The 20,469-nt window shown below is 44.2% G+C and overlaps 2 protein-coding genes across 4 annotated transcripts in view; both read left to right on the forward strand.

Annotated features, from left to right (window-relative positions):
• Positions 1-4,591, forward strand: part of FAM227A (family with sequence similarity 227 member A) — a 62,118-nt gene extending 57,527 nt beyond the window's left edge. The window contains exon 16 of the mRNA XM_039246092.1: positions 4,530-4,591. The gene's annotated coding sequence lies outside the window, so the exon portion shown is untranslated. The remainder of the gene's footprint in view (positions 1-4,529) is intronic.
• A 10,451-nt stretch (positions 4,592-15,042) lies between these two features.
• The window catches only part of DMC1 (DNA meiotic recombinase 1), a 38,254-nt gene continuing 32,827 nt past the window's right edge, over positions 15,043-20,469 (forward strand). For all 3 annotated transcript variants that reach the window (XM_039246162.1, XM_039246163.1, XM_039246164.1), the window contains exons 1-4: positions 15,043-15,163; positions 16,553-16,636; positions 17,418-17,462; positions 18,309-18,455. In XM_039246162.1, coding sequence (XP_039102093.1) covers positions 16,586-16,636; positions 17,418-17,462; positions 18,309-18,455 — 243 coding nt within the window. In that variant the 5' untranslated portion in view covers positions 15,043-15,163; positions 16,553-16,585. The remainder of the gene's footprint in view (positions 15,164-16,552; positions 16,637-17,417; positions 17,463-18,308; positions 18,456-20,469) is intronic.

The raw sequence follows: 20,469 nt of genomic DNA on the forward strand, positions 1-20,469 counted from the left end.
CAACTACGGCTCAGGTTATGATCTCGCGGTTTGTGGGTTCAAGCCCTGCATCAGGCTCTGTGCTAACAGCTCAGAGCCTGGTGCCTGCTTTAGATTCTGTATCTCCCTCTTTCTCTCTCTGACCCTCCCCTGCTCACACTGTCTCTCTCTCTCCTAGAAATAAATAAAACATTAAAAAAATTTTTTTAAGTAAATAAAATGTGGATGGTTCTTATGTGTAAAGAGCTAACCCATACAAAGAGCCTGGCATAGAACCTGGCAATATTAACAGGCATCGTATTACTGTTTCATAAAGCTTCTTACATTCCTCCGTCCGGGCCGTCTTTGAGCTTAGCTGCCCGAGATCCCTGGCCTAGCCCAGCCCAGAAGGACTGCCCAGTTTTCAAGGCCCTGGAAGCCTGGGTTTCCCACCTTCTAGGGAAGTCCTTATCCTGCTTGCCCACCACAGGGCACTGAAACAGTGAAGCTCCAGAAAACACGTAAACTCTTACCTGCAGGGAAAAGTCTCTAAGCTCCTAAAGCTTCGCATTCGGACAGGGCAGAGCCTGGGCCTGAAGATGGCTCCCTAGAACCTTCTCTCAGAGTCACTAAGGACCGGGCGACTCCAGGCTTTCTGGAGCCTGAAGAAGAAGCAGGCCCCCTCCTCCTGTTACAAATACTGGGAGGGAAGGGGCTCCTGGGGGGCTTAGTCGGTTAAGCGTCCGACTTTCGCTTAGGTCATGATCTCGCGGTTCATGGGTTCGAGCCCCGCGTCGGGCTCTGTGCTGACTGCCAGCTCAGAGCCTGGAGCCTGTTTCAGTCTGTGACTCCCTCTCTCTCTGACCCTCCCCTGCTCACACTATCTCTCTCTCTCTCTCTCTCTCTCTCTCCTAGAAATTAAAAAAAAAAAAAACAAACAAATACTGGGAGGGAAACTGAGCGAAGCTGTCTTTGCCCCATGCCAGGCACAGCCTGTGGTCCCATTCAAGTCTAGAGACAGTGCTGGGAGGTGAACTTTATTTTTCCTGTTTTTCCAAGGAGGCAGCTCAGGCTCACTTGAATCAAGACCCAGGCTCCTCAAGGGTCTCTTTCAAAACTCCATAGCTCATCATGCTACTCCTTTGCTTAACATCTGCAGTTTCTCCTCATCCTCCTAAGGATCTGGGGCTAAAATTCAGTCTTAGATACAAGGCCTTCCACCCCCACTCCCAGCCATCTCTTGAGCCACACTGAGTCCCTGAAGATACGCCAGGAGGCTGAGCTCTTCCTGCCTTTGGGCCTTGCAGTCCATAAGCTTCTTCCCCTGTAGGAAGTGCCATTCTCCCTCCCACCCCTGACCTCCTGCCCCAGCCAACCCTTGCTACTTCTGCGGAGTCCGGGCAGATGATGTCTCCTCCTCCAGGAAGCTTTCCCTGACTCACACACAGAACTTCGGGATTAAATGCTTCTCCTCAGAGCTCTTAGGCCTTTTTTAAAAAAAAAATTTTTTTTTAACGTTTATTCATTTTTTAAGAGAGAGAGAGAGACAGACAGAGCATGAGTGGGGAAGGGGCAGAGAGAGAGGGAGACTCAGAATCCGAAGCAGGCTCTGAGTGGTCAACACAGAGCCCAACACGGGGCTTGAACCCACGAAATGCGAGATCATGACCTGAGCCGAAGCCAGACACTCAACTGACTGAGCCACCCAGGCGGCCCTAGCCTAACTATTTTTAAGAGAAGTTTTTTTTTTTAACTTTTTAAAAATTTATTTACTTTGAGAGACTCAGAGACAGTGCAAGTGGGGGAGGGGCAGAGAGAGACAGAGAATCCCAATCCATGTCACCAGCTCAGAGTCTGATGCAGGACTCGAACCCATGACACCGTGAGATCATAACCTGCACCAAAACCAAGAGTCAGGTGCTTAACCTACTGAGCCACCTAGGCGCCCTTAAGAGAAGTCTTAAGTAAACTTAATATGAAGAAATTTTTATCAATTTATTTTTTTCCTTTGATTAGAGAAATAGCCACTGATACCGACCTATAGCAGCATGGTTTGCTCCCTGCTGGTTTGGGCTATGGAAAGTTTAGGTTAGGAGGGGCTTATAAATGCTATAGTTACTCACATTTTGATATTTCAGAATGGAAGAAGAGAGCAACCAACTCAATTCATTTTAATGAGTATTCATTGCTCTTTCCTCTTCTTTATTTTTTTTTGTGATTTTTTTTTAATGTTTTATTTATTTCTAGGAGAGAGAGAGAGAGACAGCGTGAGCAGGGGAGGGTCAGAGAGAGAGGGAGTCACAGACTGAAACAGGCTCCAGGCTCTGAGCTGGCAGTCAGCACAGAGCCCGACGCGGGGCTCGAACCCACGAACCGCGAGATCATGACCTAAGCGAAAGTCGGATGCTTAACCGACTAAGCCACCCAGGCGCCCCTCTTTCCTCTTCTTTAAATATGCTTTAGCAACTTTTTCGTGTGGCTAACTCCCACGTGACTCTTAAAGCCCAGCTCGGCATCACTACCTCCAGGAAGTCTCCCCAGACTGCACCAGTGAGTGTCTATTTGGTGTTCTGTGCTTTCCAAGCTTGCTCCATTGAATATGACCTACTCTAGTGATGGAATTATTTGTCTGCCTCTCTCTACTATAAGTCTCACAAGTTCAAGGACCTTGTCTCATTTAGCATTGAATCTTTTTGCACCTGCTCCTGTGGCTGGCACATAGTAAGGATTCAGTGAATTTTTGGCAAAGGAATTAATGATAAGCTAATGTGTGTTGAGCATTCTGCTTCAGTTAATTGCCTATATAAAAAATTGATTACATTTTAGGACTTGGCCTCTCTATACCCATAAAGTTGGAAATAAACTCTCTTAAAAGATCTCACTGATTTCATTTTTTTGTTTTTATTTCAATTAAAATAATACATATTCATCCTTTAAAAATTAAACAAAGAGGGGGCGTCTGGGTGGCTCAGATGGTTAAGCATCCAGCTTCAGCTCAGGTCACAATCTCACAGTTGGTGGGTTCAAGCCCTGCATCAGGCACTCTGCTGTCAGCACAGACCCCACTTCAGATCCTCTGTGCCCCCTCTCACCCTCTGTCCCTCCCCTGCTCATGCTCCTTCTCTCAAAAATAAATAATTAACTTTAAAAAATCTGTTAAAAAAATTAAATAGAGAAGCAGCTCTGGGTTCAGATCACCTGGGTTTTAATCCTACCTATTAACTAGCCCTGTGACCTTGAGCAATTACTTAACTTCTCACTTCTTGTGTGTCAAATTTCTTCATTTGTAAAATGGGGATGAAAATAGCACGTATAGTATAAGGTTGTTATGAGGATTTGGGGTGCCTGGGTGGCTCAGTCAGTTAAGTGTCCGATCCTTGGTTTCGATCTAGGTCATGATCTCATGGCTTCACGAGTTCGAGCCCCAAGTTGGGCTGTGCACTGACAGTGTGCAACCCACTTGGGATTCTCAGTCTCCCTCTCTCTCTCTGCCTCTCCTCTACTTGAGCTGTCTCTGTCTCTCTCCAAATAAATAAATAAACTTAAAAAAAAAAAAGCTGGTTATGAGGATTCAATTGGTTAACATAAAGCCCTGAGAACAGTGCCTGATGCAAAGTAATATGTAAGTGCCTCTTAAATTAACTGATTAACTATGGAAAGCATAATGTAAATGCTAGATAACTGGTGAATAGTTCTACAAAGATTGTTACAAAAAATCGCACTCCTCTGGACCCCCTTTCCATTCCCCAGCAACACATTTTCCACTTTCTTAACTGATTGTTTGAGTATTTGTTATCCTTCTCATGTCTAAATACCATGGTGCTCTGGCTCCTTGCCTCTCAGTGTTAGACATTGTCTGTTGAGTTCCTCCCAGGAAAGGTAAGGACTGGGCTGCCTCTCATACGCACACACTTCCGGTCTCTCATCCTCCAGTGTGTTTCTGTTGCGATTTGGTTTGGATCACTGATCAGCATTATACCATCAACACCACTGCTGTGAGGGAAGATACTGTGGTATTTTTGTTTTCTTATAAAACCTTTTACTATCCCTGGAACGAAATCCTTCTCTCTCTCTTTTTTTTTTAATATTTTTATTTATTTCTAGGAGAGAGAGAGACAGCATGAGCAGGGGAGGGTCAGAGAGAGAGGGTGTCACAGACTCTGAAACAGGCTCCAGGCTCTGAGCTGGCAGTCAGCACAGAGCCCGACGCGGGGCTCGAACCCACAAACCGCGAGATCATGACCTAAGCGAAAGTCGGACGCCTAACTGACTAAGCCACCCAGGCGCCCAATCCTTCTCTCTTTTTAATCTGCCTGTTTTCTTGCTTTTTTTTTTTTCCCATTATGTACTTATCACAATTTATCTCCAAATTCCTCCTTGGTTATATAAATCTGCCCCCAGGACATTCAGACACTTCACAAGTCTATCAGTTTCACCTTCATTTCCCAGCCTTCTGACCAGTTTCACTCTGGGTGGTTTCACTCTAGGCTGATGATAGAATCCTGGGAATTTGGTTCTACATTCTACTAGTTTTTTTTAAATCTGTTTGTGTCTTTATGATTCATCCACAGGGAGGTCACCCAAGGAGTCAAAACCAACTCAGAAAAATGAAGTCAGCTTCCTTCACCCTTCACCTTCTAACACACCTGGAGGAATCCTCGTCCAAGAATTGGGAGAACTTTTGGCTGAAGCCTGCCCATGTTATAGGGTTTCATCCAAAACAGAGACAACAAAACAAACAAAAAATTAATACCGCAACACATTTAATCATTCTCAGTCCATGGGGCAAAGGATATTAAAGTTCACTCCTACTCTGGGCCAAAGTCAGGATTTTTATTGAAGTCACCTCATTCATTCATGCCTCTACTTACTAATGCTTTCACTCAGTTATTAGCAGTAATACTATGAAATACACAATATTATTATATAACACGGTAATAGTAATCATAGGAGACATCATTTATTGAGCACTTAATGACATGCCGAGTACTCTGTTAAGTTCTGCTTAGACATTATCTAAGTGGCTCCCCCCGAGGTGAGAATTGTTAGGTCCTTTTTTCCTGGGAGGACACTGGGGCTTAGAGAGTTTGAACGAGCCTCCTAGGTGTTTGTTCCCTGCCATGCCTGTAGCAGGAAATACAGACAAATAAAGACACAGTCCTCGACCTTAAGGGGCACTCAATCTGCGAGAGGGGGGAAGTTGTATAAACGAAATAATGCGTTAATGCCTTGCTAGAAATCTGTGTGGAATCCAAGAAAAACCAAATCGAGAAAGACTTCACTGATGATGGGGTTCGTGAGCGAATGGCTAGGAAAGAATTACTGAGACATCCTTGGTGCCAAAAGGTGATTTTTAATAAAGCACAGGGACAGGACCCCTGGGCAGAAAGAGCCACACTGGGGTTAAGAGGAGTGGCTGATTATATATTTTTAAGTTTGTGGAGGGAGGGAATAGAGATAAAGTAAGTTTCTAAGGAACTTGGAAGCAAGACTTTCAGGACCTTGAGGGGCTAGCTGCTGATAAGATAAAATTACTTTTTTTTAAAAAATATTTTTATTTATTTCTAGGAGAGAGAGAGACAGTGTGAGCAGGGGAGGGTCAGAGAGAGAGGGTGTCACAGACTCTGAAACAGGCTCCAGGCTCTGAGCTGGCTGTCAGCACGGAGCCCGACGCGGGGCTCGAACCCACGAACCGCGAGATCGTGACCTAAGCGAACGTCGGACGCTTAACCGACTGAGCCACCCAGGCGCCCCAATATAAAATTACTTTTAGTGTTTAATGAAATAAAAACATCAGGGAAGTAAGGCAGCCGTGGGTTGCTCGGGGAAGGTCACTCTGCATGTTTCAAGTACCTAACAGTGAGTTACATGCTGAGAGGAGATTTAATTTAAGCTACATTTCTCTTTCCTTTGTTTCCCTCATCAACTGAGACCCAGAGGGACAGGGTCCAGTATGAGGAAGGACTGAAGCTGGGCTGCCTGGCTTGGCTTTTAGCACTTGGATCTCAGGGCACAAGGGAGTGACCTGGCCTGCGTTAGAGCGGTCCGCCGGCAATACCAAGCTGGGAGAAATCAAGAAGATGGCTACTTGCCTGAACCAAGAAGAAAGTAAGTGCACTCTTGGGACCTCACGGTTTCTCCCACTGATATGCATGTTCACTGGAACCTGAGTGTAATTCTAGGTGACTCCCTTGGAGAATATCCCAGGTGAAGAGATGGAAGAAAGAGTTCGAGCTTTGGCCCCAGAAAATTCAAGGTCTTGAGTCCTGCTTCATAATAGGTGTAGGACTTTAGACCTAGTAGCTGTGTGTCTTGACCTTCCCTGAACTTGTTTTCTCTCTTTCTTTTTCTTCTTTCTAATATTTATTTTGAGAGAGAGTGTGAGCACGAGTGCAAGTGGGGGAGGGGCAGAAAAAGAGGGAGAGAAAAGAGAGAATCCCAAGTAGGCTCCGTGCTGCCAGCCCAGAGCTCGACCAGGATCTTGATGCCATGAACCGTGAGATCATGACCAGAGCTGAAATCAAGAGTCAGACACTTAAACGACTGAATCATTCAGGCGCCCCCTGAACTTGTTTTCTTTTCTTTAAAAAAAAAAAAATGTTTATTTTGAGAGAGAGAGCATGCAAGCAGGGGAGGGCAGAGAGAGAGAGAATCCAAAGCAGGCTCCATCCACACTGCCAGCCCAGAGCCCGACATGGGGCTTGATCCCATAAACCTGAGATCATGACCTGAGCCGAAATCAAGAGTCAGACGCTTAACCAACTGAGCCACCCCGGCACCCCTGAACTTGTTCTCTTGAATGCAGGAAGGGACCGCCTGCCTAGCCTTGCCATAGGTCATTAAGTGAGATCATTTACGCAACGCTCCTGGCACGGGGTATTTCACTTGGTAATTGTGACCAGCTATTGTTGTCATTGCTGTTAAAAAGTATGCGCTTCTAAAACCAGGATACTTTGAGCTCTTGCTGTATACGAGGCAATGATGTGAGATAACCAGAACTTTCTCATGCCTTCCCTTCCCACTCACCCACGTTGCAGTTAGCTCTTTATTTGCAGTTTCTCTGAGGACCCCGTCTCTCCTATTTCTGGGCCTTTGGTCTGTTGCTTCTGCTGTCCCTGAAAATTCCTTCTCCCTCTTCGCTATTAAGTCCCAGCATCATTCATTGCTGCTCCTCTGTCAGGACCCCATATAGACATTCTCTCCTTCAGGAAGGCTTCCCTGATACACCAGCAGCAAAGCTGGCACATGTACCCCTCCTGTGTGCCTTTCGTGCACCCCCATTATGGCAGCACTTACCATAGCAGATGTAACTCTCTGTCTGCCTACCTGTCTCTACTAGCCCCTTCCAGAAAGATCTTTCTGGTTTTCTAGAACCAGAGTAAACTGCACCGCTATCTCTCAGGACAGTCCTTTGCACAACTTGAGGCCAAGATCATCTCCACAAAGACCCCTTCCAGAAATTACCGAGGACTCATAACCATAGGCCTCTAGGGAAGTTCAAGATGAAAAGACCTGTCTCTGTTCTTTGTAAATATTAGAAGAGAAAATTATGGAGAAGAATTCTTTGCCCTTTAAAAGGGGAAGGGGATAAGCATTGCAGGGAACTAACAGTTAAGAAGCACTCACTGTTACAGATAAAACAAATGAGTAATTGTGTCATACTCCAATTCTGCCATTCCCAGTGTTGCTGAGAAAGCAGTATTCTCAGCATCGGAAAAAGGAAATTCAGATGTTAAACTAGAAGAGATGACATGTACCCCAATGTTCATAGCAGCACTTTCAACAACAGCCAAATCATGGAAAGAGCCATCAACTGACTAATGGATCAAGAAGATGTGGTTTATCTATACAATGGAATACTACATGGCAATGAGAAAGAATGAAATCTGGCCATGTGTAGCAACGTGGATGGAACTCAAGGGTGTTATGCTGAGCGAAATAAGTCAGGCAGAGAAGGACGGATACCATATGTTTTTACTCATATGTGGCATAGGAGAAACTTAACAGAGGACCATGAGGGAGGGAGAGGGGGAATATTTAAGGAGAGGGAGGAGGCAAATCATGAGACTCTTAAATACTGAGAACAAACTGAGGGTTGATGAGGGTGAGGGAGAGGGGAAAAGGGGTTATGGGCATGGAGGAGGGCACTTGTTTTGGGATGAGCACTGCGTGTTATGGAAACCAACTTAACAATAAACTATAAAAGAAAAAAAAACTAGAAGAGATGAAGTCAAAATCCTACAGCTGATGTTGAATTATGAATTGAGGATGTATATTATATTATGCCTAAAAATTTTTTACTGTTTTATTTATTTCTGAGAGAGAGAGAGACAGCATGAACAGGGGACAGTCAGAGAGAGAGGGAGACACAGAATTTGAAGCAGGCTCCAGGCTCTGAGCTGGCTGTCAGCACAGAGCCCGACGTGGGGCTCGAACCCACGAACCATGAGATCATGACCTGAGCGAAGTCAGGCGCTTAACCGACTGAGCCACCCATGCTCTCCATATTATGTTTAAAAACAAATGATTGCCTGAGTTAACTGGGGGGAGGAATGGCCGGGGAGGGGAGGGGAGAATGGAAAGGATTACAAAGAAGCCTGAAGAAACTTTTCGGGGTGATGGGTATGTTCACTGTCTTCATTGTGGTGAAGGGGTCACAGGTATAGACACATTTTAAATCTGTGCACTTTCTTGTAGGCCCCTTACACCTCAATGAAACTATAAAATAGAAACAAAAAACATATTTCCTAACCTTATCCATTGAAATGACCTGGAAATAAAAATTGCAGTAGCAACAACCCAGACTGTGGTCTCAAAGTACTATTTGCACTAAAAAGATCCAGGAATCTTTGAAGAAATGGCTGGTTTCCGGTCTAGGGCAGGGAAATCATGAGATGAATACGTAACATCTTGTCACACAAGACAATAAAGAAGCTACCAAAGATGGGAGTCTTGTCAGACACAGTGAGAAGCCAGCTCAGAGAGGATCTCATTAGCTAAAGATGGGACAGTTTAAGCATCTGTAATAATAATTGCCATGGGCGGGCACATCAAACAAATTTTCACTTATATATTCATAATGTTACTTCAAAAAGACTAATTGGCAATATTGAAGGATACTAGAGAACCAATTCATTATTCTGAAAACCAGCACATAAAGGGAAAAGAATCAGCATTTATTAAAAATTGTTTGATGTTTGTTTATTTTTGAGAGAGAGAGAGACAGAGCACAAGCATGGGGAGGGGGTGCGGGGGGAAGAGAGAGAGGGAGACACAGAATCTGAAACAGGCTCCAGGCTCTGAGCTGTCAGCACAGAGCCTGATGTGGGACTTGAACTCACAAACCCTGAGGTCATGACCTGAGCCAAAAGTAGACCCTTCCCTTAACCGACTGAGGCACCCAGGAGCCCCAAGAATCAGCATTTATCATGCTATCCCCATACAAACTGTATTAGCAGGTAACCAATTGTAGATAAAAAGTCCCTCTTTTAGAAATATTCCCCTTGGGGGTGCCTGGGTGGCTTAGTCGGTTAAGCGACCGACTTTCACTTAGGTCATGATCTCGCGGTTCGTGGGTTCGAGCCCCGCATTGGGCTCTGTGCTGACTGCCAGCTCAGAGCCTGGAGCCTGTTTCAGTCTGTGACTCCCTCTCTCTCTGACCCTCCCCTGCTCACCCTGTCTCTCTCCTAGAAATAAATAAAACATTAAAAAAAATTAAAAAAAAAAAAAAAGAACTATTCCCCTTGGTCAAAGAAGACATATAGAAGGCTAACAGACACATGAAGATACTCAATATCACTCATCACCAGGGAAATACAAATCAAAACCACAATGCGATACCACCTCACACCTGCCAGAAAGGCTAAAATTAACAACTCAGGAAACAACAGATGTTGACGAGGACGCAGAGAAAGGGGAACCCTTTCATACTGCTGGTGGGAATGCAAACTGGTGCAGCCATTTTAGAAAACAGTATGGAGGTTCCCCAAACATTAAAATTTTTGATTAAAATTTTAAAATTAAAAATTACCCTATGACCCAGCAATTGCACTACTGGTATTTATCCAAAGGATACAAAAATGCTGATTCAAAGGGGCACATCCACCCCAATGTTTATAGCAGTGTAATCAACAATAGTCAAATTATGGAAAGAGCCTAAATGTCCATTGACTGATGAATGGATAAAGAAGATACATATATATATATCCATATCCATACAATGGAATATTACTTGGTGATCCAAAAGAATGAAATATTGCCATTTGCAACAACATGGATGGAACTGAAGTATATTGTGTTAAGTGAAATAAGTCAGAGAAAGACAAATATATGGTTTCACTCATATGTGGAATTTAAGAAACAAAACAGATAAACATAGGGGAAGGAAAGTAAAAATATAAAAAACAGAGAGGGAGGCAAACCATAAAAGACTCTTAAATACAGAGGGTTGCTGGAGGGGTGGGGGTGAGGGGATAGACTAAGTGGATGATGGGCATTAAGGAGGGCACTCAACGAGATGAGCACTGGATGTTATATGTAAATGATAAATCACTAAATTCTACTCCTGAAGTCATTATTACACTATATGTTAACTAACTTGGATTTAGATTTAAAAAAGAAAAAGAAATATTCCACTTAATTAAAGAAAGAATAGAATTAAAATATCACGATTTTGCAACCCCTAATGAATGAATCAATCTAGGCTGATCACCAGCTGCTAACATCCCAAAAAGATAAAAAGCTGTCAGATGCCTATAAAATGATTGTTGCCAAAAAACCACAACGGGATCTGTTCTAGACTCTACATCTGTGTTCAGAAACAACCACTGTGTTCAAAAATACAAAGGACCAGGAGCATATGACATCGAGGGATGCAATCAGCAAAATCCAGGCTCTGGAAAACTCCATTTTTAATAATGATTCCGTATATGGGGGTGCCTGGGTGGCTCAGTCAGTTGAGCGTCTGACTTCTGCTCAGGTCATGATCTCACGGTTCATGGGTTCGAGCCCCGCATGGGGCTCTGTGCTGACAGCTAGCTTGGAGCCTGGAGCCTGTTTCAGGTTCTGTATCTCCCTCTCTCTGACCCTCCCCTGCTCATGCTGTCTCTGTCTCTCTCTCAAAAATAAATAACACATTTTTAAAAATTGAAAAAAAAAAGCATCCAACTTCAGCTCAGGTCATCTTGCGATTCGCTGTGCTGACAACTCAGAGCCGAGAGCCTGCTTCACAGATTCTGTGTCCCCTTTCTCTCTGACCCTTCCCTGCTCGCGTTCTGTCCCTCTCTCTCTCAAAAATAAATAAACATTAATTAAAATTTTTTTAATAAAAACGATTCCATTTTTTAAAAACAAGTCACAAGGTAAAAGAAGGAATCTATAGAATTAGCAAAAAAGGGTCAAAAGGCAGCAATCCGTTGCAACATGGAGACATCTTTTATCCCAGCTGAAACAAACTTTAAACAACATATGGCACTGATGAGACAACGGAGTATTTGAATGCTGCCTGTATATTTGATATTAAAAGTTATTTTTTAGGTGTGCTAATGGTATTATGGTTGTGTTTTAAGAGAGTCCTTACCTTTAGAGATACATACTGAAATATTTACAGATGAAATTATATGATGTATGAAATTTGCTTCAAAATAACATGAGAGGGATTGGGGCACCTGGGTGGCTGAGTCGGTTAAACCCAACTTCAGCTCAGGTCATGAGCTCATAGTTCATGAATTCAAGCCTCGCATCGGGCTTTCTGCTGTCAGCATGGGACCCGCTTGGGATCCTCTGTCCCCTTCCCAGTCTGTCCTTCCCCTTCTCTCTCTCTCAAAAATAAATAGACATTAAAAATAATAATGAAAGGGAGTAAGTGGATGGAGTTACAAGTGAAATACTAGTTTATTGTCACACTAGTTTATTGTCTTCTCACTATAGCTCTGTGAGCGAGGCACAATTTCCCCCATTTTCAAGAGGCCTTTCTTGGTGGAAACCGCCTCCTGCTTTGACTTATATAGTCTTCTCCTAGGTTCTCATAATCCTTGCCCTCTCTCTCTTACCTCCTTCAATCCATTCTTCACACAGCAGCCCAAATACTTCACGCGTATTAATTTAATTCTCACAACAACCCAGTACTATTATCATTGTTGGTTTTCAGATGAGGAAATTGAGGCACAGACGTTAATTTCCCCAAAACAACACAGCTAGTAAATGGCTGAGCTGTACTATGTTAAGTCTGGCTTAACCATGCTTAAACCATGCTCCTATAAATGAAAAAAAAAATCACATATGAATATACAGGGTCCGCCATATACCGATTTAGTGTATTGGTTAAGAACATGCACACAGAAGCCAGGCTGTTAGCCTTGAGCAGGTTCTTTAACCTTGTGATGCCTCAGTATTGTCATCTGTCAATAGGGGTAATAGTCCCTACCTCATGGTGTCATTGTGACAAGTGGTTGCGTTAATCTGTGGAAAGGAGTGAGTGCTAAGAGTGTTGGCTGTTATCAGACGTTACCTTTAGCTAAATACTTACCAATCTATAGCCGCCATTAGGGTTTGTATCTTGTTTGTTGTTAAAACTCTAGTACACAACACCTAGCACAGTACAGTCAGTGTCTGACGAATGGTAGAGATTCAAGAAACATCTTTTGGACGCAGTATGTTTAAGGGGAGATGCTCCCAGTGAAACTCTTGTTTTGTGCGATGATCTTTCATTCTTTAGTTCACTACTAAAGCATTTCTCATATGTGAGCTCTTGAAACTCCAAGAACATATATTCCACAGGCATCAGTTTGAGGAAACCTAACTGCAGACGGTGGGATCATATGCCTTTATTTGATTATAAGGCACTTGACCACAGAGGGGCACTAAAGTGTAATGGTTTAAAATTCAGGTAATCCCACTGCCTGGTTTTTGTTGTTTTTAGAATATAAAAATGACACAAATTTTAAAAATTCCGTAAAGAACTTGTGGACTTACTGAAGGATTTGAGACATTGGGAAAGCTTTTTGACACAATTACTAATTAGTTACTAATTGATACAAAAGCTCTGGCTTGCCATCCGCTATATCTAAAATAGGAAAGTAGCATTCTGCCTGCAGTATTTTTTTTAATGTAGTCGTTTTTATAAGTCTTTTACAGCTTCTGAGTTTTGTGTCATATTTAAAAAGATGTTTCTTATCCTAAGATAATAAAAAAGAGTCTCGTTTTCTTCTAAGCACTTTGATTATATTCAGATTTAATTTTTTGGATCCATCTGGCATTTATCTTGGTATAAGGTGTGAAGTATGGTTCCAATTTTATTTTTCTTCCAGATGGTTACCTAGCTGTTCCAACACCATTCACTGAATTCATCATCTCCCCGCTGATTTGAAATACCACTGTCATCATATTCAAAATTTTTAGATGATATGAAAGGCTATCTCTTTTTTTCCCCTTTTTTGTCCTCATTTGAGTGGAAAAGTCTTCAAGCGCGCTTTTTAACTACCCTGCATTTTTGGTTAAAAAAAATTTTTTTAAAGTTGCGTCCAACCATCAGTATCCTATCCAAACGTGATTCTTATCCTCATTTCATGAATTTGTCATTACCAAGCTCATTTCAGTCTCTTTCGTTAAGTGTACTGCACACAACCTTCAAATATTATGAACATTTCTCTCTCCCAGCTGTCACTACACCAAACTACATATGTTCTATTTCCCTAAATCATCTCGCTGTGCTCTTTGCAGCTTTCTCTCTTCCACTCGATGTCCTCACCTAACAAGTCGCTCAGAACTTCCCACAATTATTTCAAGTGAGGTCTCCCGCGTGAAAACTCATTGTCGCTCTCCAGTTCATCCCCAAACTGGGCATTGGTTTCCATTTATCACAAAGGACAGGCTGTGTTTCCGGAAAATAAGATTCCGAAGAGCTGTGGCGGTTATTTGTTGGCCCTTTAAACAATCCACTCTCGGGGGGAGGTGAAAAAATGTCCCACAAAATGCCAACAGCTATTGTGGGAAAAAATTTTTTTTTTTCTATTTATTCCAGCGAGATGATTCAGACGCTGAAGAAAAAAGGGTCGCGCTGTACTAGGTCTTGAACCCCGAGAACTGTTTGCACAGCTCTTCATCAGAGCCTCCACCTCCACAGATGCTCTTTCGAATGTTTCATGACTTTTGTCAACAGTCACCATCTCAGGGGAGGAAGAGGACGCCGCCAGAGACGGCTGTGCTGGCAGGAAGGCGGGCCTACAGTTTCTATTTAAAAGCTGGACCAAAATATGTTTGGCTGCTGTTGTCTATGTGACATTGCAAGTTAAGTCGCAGAAAAAGTCCCCTCCATCCTGAATGGGCCTTGGGGGCCTCACAGACTGGAGAGTGTCGCAGAGGAGAGAGAGACATTAGGAAGGCGGAGGTGGGTGAAGACGCCATGTTTGACCTCCTTCCTAACCGAGGGTCCCCAGGAAGATAAGCGTTTTGCTTAGCACCTGTCGCCGCGCGTCAGCCACCTCCGCTGAGCACCCCTCCCCGCCTTGGTTTTCCACCTCATGACCCTTTTCCAGAGGCCTCTCTCCAGCGCGGAACAACCAGCACCTTAGAACCCTTTCCTCACAGCAGCCTGTCTTCACCTCAGCGTCCACCTCAGAGCTCCCTAAATGTCTACGCGTGTCCTCCGTGCCCCCACTTTGAAGGCTTCTCCCGACTTCAGTATCTCCCTCAGGTCAAGGGAGGCCCTCTCCTCAGCACATTTTCTCCGCCTCAGAAGCCCCCCCATCACCCCTACGGAGCCACCCCGAGAAGTTCCTTTGGTTGTTGCTCGTAGCTCCTCCTCCTCAGACCTGCCCCGCCCCAGGCTCCGCCCACGGTGGGCCGTCCCCGCCCCCCTCGCTCTCTGCCCCCGCCTCAGTCCCAGCCCCGCGTCCGGGGACCCGCCCACCGTGAACACACCCCCTTGAACTCTGCCCCGCCTCCCTCCCAGCCCCGCCCCGCCCCGCCGTGGGCCCGCCCCCTCCGTCCTCGTCTGGCCCCGCCCACGCCGGGCACACGCCCAAACTTGCGTCGGTTGGCGCCAAACCCCCTGGTCAGCGACGCGCTGGCTGCCGGTCTCCGCGTTCGGGTTCCGCGTCAGAATCCCTGAGGACTGGAAAACCCGGGCGGGGGGCGGAAGGGATTCACTTTGAAAACCTCGGGGGCACAGTGGGTACGAGAGGGCTTTGTGACAAAAAGAAAAAGGGTAAGCGTGTGAAGAGTCTGAGGGGAAACCCAAGGGTCCGTGTCTTTGGTGGTGCTTGGTGGTCGTCGCTGGGCCCCGGGCTAGTGACTTTGGGCGTCCGGTCCCCACCCTGGGAGAGAAACCAGATGTCCGGGAAATGCCCGACGGCGGCGCGCGGGTGTGGACCACGTCCCCCCCGCCGTGACTAAAGCGAGTGTCAGGGAGCCCTCCCTTAGTCTCCAGCTCTTTAGCCCATCAGTGGCCATTCGAGAAAGAACGATCTTTTCGTTTTATCAAGGGGACAAGAAACGGACGATTTTTTTCTTTAGTGAGGAAAGTCCATGTGGAATTTGGGGTGGTCATATCTCTGATTACCTACCCGGGGACCATATTCCAGAGGATCCCATTTACATTGTGCCCTCTCCGCCTCAGCTGTGTTGCTGTCTAGAGGCATGAGGTGACAGCAGTCATACCTCCAAAGCTAGTTGGTTCCCCTTCTGCTGGACCCCCCCCCCCCCGCGACTTTAATTTAATTCCAGAGGATCCCATTTACATTGTGCCCTCTCCGCCTCAGCTGTGTTGCTGTCTAGAGGCATGAGGTGACAGCAGTCATACCTCCAAAGCTAGTTGGTTCCCCTTCTGCTGGCCCCCCCCCCCCCCGCGACTTTAATTTTAAACCAGAAGATGCAATAGACCAAGAAAACTGATTACTTGGATCCCATTTTATTCCACAGTCATGCCTTGTAGGTTCCTGAGATCTTAAAAATGCCACAGCGTTAAAGACTCCATTGATCTGCTATTGGTCCTCCTACTACCCTAATTAATATCGGGTATCCACCATCATTTTAAATCTTAAGAATAACTATGAAGCTAGTAACTACGATAAAACAAAACGTATCCAATGTTTCATGCGAGAAATATGTTGCGAGAGATCCCATTCATAATTAGGAAGCAGGAAGACATTTCATCATATATGAGAAAAATAAAACGTATTGATTGAGGAGCCCGGGAAGATAGAGGAAGAACGACAGAAGGTCAAAATTCTAGAACATTGTTAACACAAACCTGAAAGGCTAAGTAGCCGTGTGCAATCCTCAATAGCAATCCAAGACAACCAAAAAGATTTTACCAGTCATGATATCTGTGGTAGCGGGAATCAAAAGATGAGGAAAACGTTACCAGTTTTGAGGAAAAAGAGAAGAAACGAAGTCCCCCGCCCTCACAAACATACACCCACAAAAGCAATAATGTCGCGCGCCCAGCCCAGTCATTCCATGCTAAATGTTTCCCTCATTGCTCAGCACTCTGGTCCTTGGTGACTTTGAAATGAATTCAAGGAGGTCTCTGGCCAAAGGGTTTTTTGTACCGTCCGATCTATGACCACTTCTTAAATAATATTTCTTTTGCCAGAACGGATTCTTTTTCTGCTGCTCACCTTTCACTATGAAGGAGGATCAGGTTGTGCTGGAAGAACCAGGATTCCAAGATGAAGAGGTATACGGCTAGAATGTCGAAACGTGGTAGACGTTCAGTCATTGCACAAAAATGAAGTTCCTTCTCTGTTAGCAATTATTTTTAGCAACCCAGAGTGGAAAGAAAGCATAGTTCTAGGGAGAGGCAATATTACAAATATGTAACAACTTGTCTGGCAAGGGATGCCAAGATTAGCTACTTAGCAACTAGCATGAAAGTGTTTTAATAACCTAACAACTGGTATGCCATCATGGTAATCTATGCACGCTGGGACCCAATAGCAGAGGAAGGAGTTCAAGGCCTGGTGGGGCAGGAAGCTGAGAAGACGTATTTTAAAATAGGTTAAATGTTGTTCCACTCATTTGGGTTAAGTCCTCTCAATGTTGGTGCATCTTCTTTGTCTTTATTTTTTTAACTTTTAAAAATGTTTTATTTATTCTTAAGAGAGAGACAGAGCATGAGTGGGTGAGACACAGAGCAAGAGAGGGAAACACAGAATCCATAGCAGGCTCCAAGCTGTCAGCTCAGAGCCTGACACAAGGCTCGAACCCATGAACTCTGAGATCATGACCTGAGCCGAAGTCAGACGCTTAACCAACTGAGCCACCCAGGGACGCCTGTTGGTGCCTCCTCTAAGTCAGTAGCAATGTGTTTGAAAAAAACGTTATTGGTCCCACCTGATCTGTCTAGAGAAGTGGAATTTGAGGCATTTGGGGGTGACTCCTAATACTGAATTAACTCTTAATACAACTGGATATGAAGAATCAAACTCCATTTTTCTTTTCTGTTCCATCTCCTCCAGGAATCTCTGTTTCAAGACATTGACCTGTTACAAAAACATGGAATTGTAAGTATTTTTTTCAATGCTGTTGAAATCGTCCGGTTCAGGGTTTCTCAGCTTTGCCCCTATTGGACCTTTGGGACCGGACAATTCTTAGTTGTGGGGGTGTTCCTGGCTCCTACATACCAGTAGCAGCCCCTTAGTTACCAAAACTGTCTCCAGACATTGTCACATGTCCCCCGGGGCAAAATGGACCCCAGCTGAGAACCCCTGGTCCAACTGAACGGGTTCAGAACTATCCACCCCTGTTCTCGTCAACGGAAAATTCAGTTCTGTGGCAGGTGATTGGAGTAAATAAGTGATGAGGACAGAAACCGGACTTTGAGTAACTAGATGAATTTCAACAGCAGTTCATTGATAGTAAAACTTCTCTGACATTTTCTTTTGAAGCCCTCACATTTCATCTCTTTCAGTTGGATTGAGAAAATAGGAGCAAGAGAAAATCCTGGTCCATTGGCGATGTAGCTATTTGCGTTCCCCAAGGGGAGAGGGAAAAAATTTTAATTTTAAAAAGAACATATTCATAATGAAGTTCTCTAGAAGGAAGGAGCTGAACTGAGGGGGCGAATGTGTGATACATTTGCTAGCTTTTCTACCAACAGACTTTTCTTTTGAATTCCTTGCTACATTGCCACGGTCTCACTAACATTCTTAGGAAATCAGGGCACAGCCAGAACATTTGGCAGCGTGCTGGGTATGTTCTACTCAGATATTTCCAGAACATTTGGCTACATGGTGGGTGGGTTCCACCTGGCTGCTTGTATAAAATTGACATCGTGGTGGAAGAAGATGGACACAAAAGCACATGACATAGTATTTACCAATCTGCTGCATCCATTCTTTTATTTACAGAATGTGGCTGACATTAAAAAACTGAAGTCGGTAGGAATCTGTACCATCAAAGGCATACAAATGACAACAAGAAGAGCACTATGCAATGTCAAAGGGCTCTCAGAAGCAAAAGTGGAGAAGATTAAAGAGGCAGCCAACAAACTTATTGTGAGCAAACTCAATTCTTTGTTGTTTTAGCTTAGAAGGGCCCTGTGAGGGGTGGATGGCTCAGTTGCTTAAGTGATCTCAGTTCAGGTCTTGTTCTTAGCCCAGGTCTTCATCTCAGGGTTGTGAGTTCAGGACCCAGGTCAGGTGTGAAGCCTACTTTAAAAAAAAAAAAAAAGGAAGGGCCCTGTGAGATCTATAGCCTTTCTCATTAAATGCTGGAAACTTCCTGGGCGTCTGGGTGACTCAGTCGGATAAGTTTCCGACTTCAGCTCAGGTCATGAACTCATGTTTTGTGAGTTTGAGCGCCGCATCCGGCTCTGTGCTGACAGCTTGGAGCCTGGAACCTGCTTTCGATTCTGTGTCTCCCTCTCTCTGCCCCTCCCCTGCTCTTACTCTGTCTCTCTTTCTCAAAAATAAATATTTAAAAAAATTGTTTTAAATGCTAGAAACTTCCTGTAGATCACAATCTATTATACTCCTCATGTTAACTTTTTATCACTTCAGTTTCAAAGCAACAATAATTAATTTCTAACAGATCGAGATGGGTTAAGAGACTTCAATACTATAAAGGCAGTTATTTTTACCAAAACCTTTTTCTTTGCTCTCATTTTACATTAATTTTTCTCCCTTTCTGTTTCTCTTTTTAAACACCTCTTTGTTTTTGCTTTGTCTCCTCAAATAGTATGTCTTTGGTGGTTGCAAAGCACTCAGCACCAAAGAAGTTGCTTTCTCCCGGTATAAGCCGGTTGGTAAGAGAGCATTGGGTTAGCAAGGCTCTCCATGTCCACACATGTATATGAGGGTCTCATTCCCAGCAAGTCCTAGGAGCTCTCTTCACTGGCAGCCATTTGGTTTCTTTCTCCAGGGGCAGTTGAGGCGTGAGAGTGATGATGGTGGCAGTGTGGTCCTGAACTTGGAGAGGACCTAACTGAACTGCCCGGCACCCAGCTCAGTTGCTCTAACTTCTGAGTAAACTCAGGCAGTATACTCAGGGGTCAGTTCCACAACCACCCTGGAGCAGTACCAATACCACTACAAGTACCAGTACCAGTACCAGGGCTTGGGAAACTGCCACTCGATAGCTCCTAGGCATTAGTCTTCTTTTCTTTGCAAACCAAACCCCTTATCAAAGAAAAGAAGCCCTCTCCTTCTTAAGCATCCACTACTGTACCCAGAGTCTGCATCCTTTCTTAACTAAAGCTATTTATTCTTAGAGATTTGAGAGAGAGAGAGAGAGAGCGAGAAGGAAGATAATTACAGAGTACAGTGGTTCCAAACATTGGTGTGTATCAGTATAACCTGGAGTGGCCAATAAAGAAGACATAGGCTCAGATTCATTGAAATAGGATGGGGACTGGGCTTTTTTTTACACTCCGCTTATGTTCTCCATAGTTTGAGAACCACTGTCATAGTATAAAACATAGGCGGAAACACATTAGACCATGTCATCAGAGCACATCAGGGCCTATTCTCACTATTTCTAATACTGCATTAGCTATTGCTCATTAATTGAGCAGATAAGTAGTATTCCTACCATGTGGAAGATACTGTCTCCTGAACAGTGAAAACTGGAATTTCTGTGCTCCTCGAAACTTGCCAAGCGAGGGGGAAATGATGCCATTCAATGAAATCAATGGAATCATTTAGTAAAATACCATTCTGCTTTATGCCATAAGTATATTTCATTTAAACTTTATAGCTAGCCTATTAGAGCGACAGTTTCCTTATCCCCATTTAAGCCAAAAGAGGAAGTTGAAGTATAGCAGGATTAAGTAGTTTACTCCAAATCATATAACTAGTATGTGTTAGAGATTTATTTTGTTTTTCTTACATTTTTATTTATTTATTTTAAGAGTTCATTTTTTGGGAGAGGGGTGATCAGGAAGGGGCAGAGAGAGAGGGACCAAGAGAATCCCAAATGGCTCTGAGCTCAGTGAGATCATACCTGAGCCAAAATCAAGAGTTGAATGCCCAACTGATGAGCCACCCAGGTGCCTGAGACATAGTGTGAACC

The sequence above is a fragment of the Hyaena hyaena genome, unplaced genomic scaffold (assembly GCF_003009895.1).
Source record: "Hyaena hyaena isolate Hyena2069 unplaced genomic scaffold, ASM300989v1 scaffold_280, whole genome shotgun sequence".
Classification (NCBI taxonomy): Eukaryota; Metazoa; Chordata; class Mammalia; order Carnivora; family Hyaenidae; genus Hyaena; species Hyaena hyaena.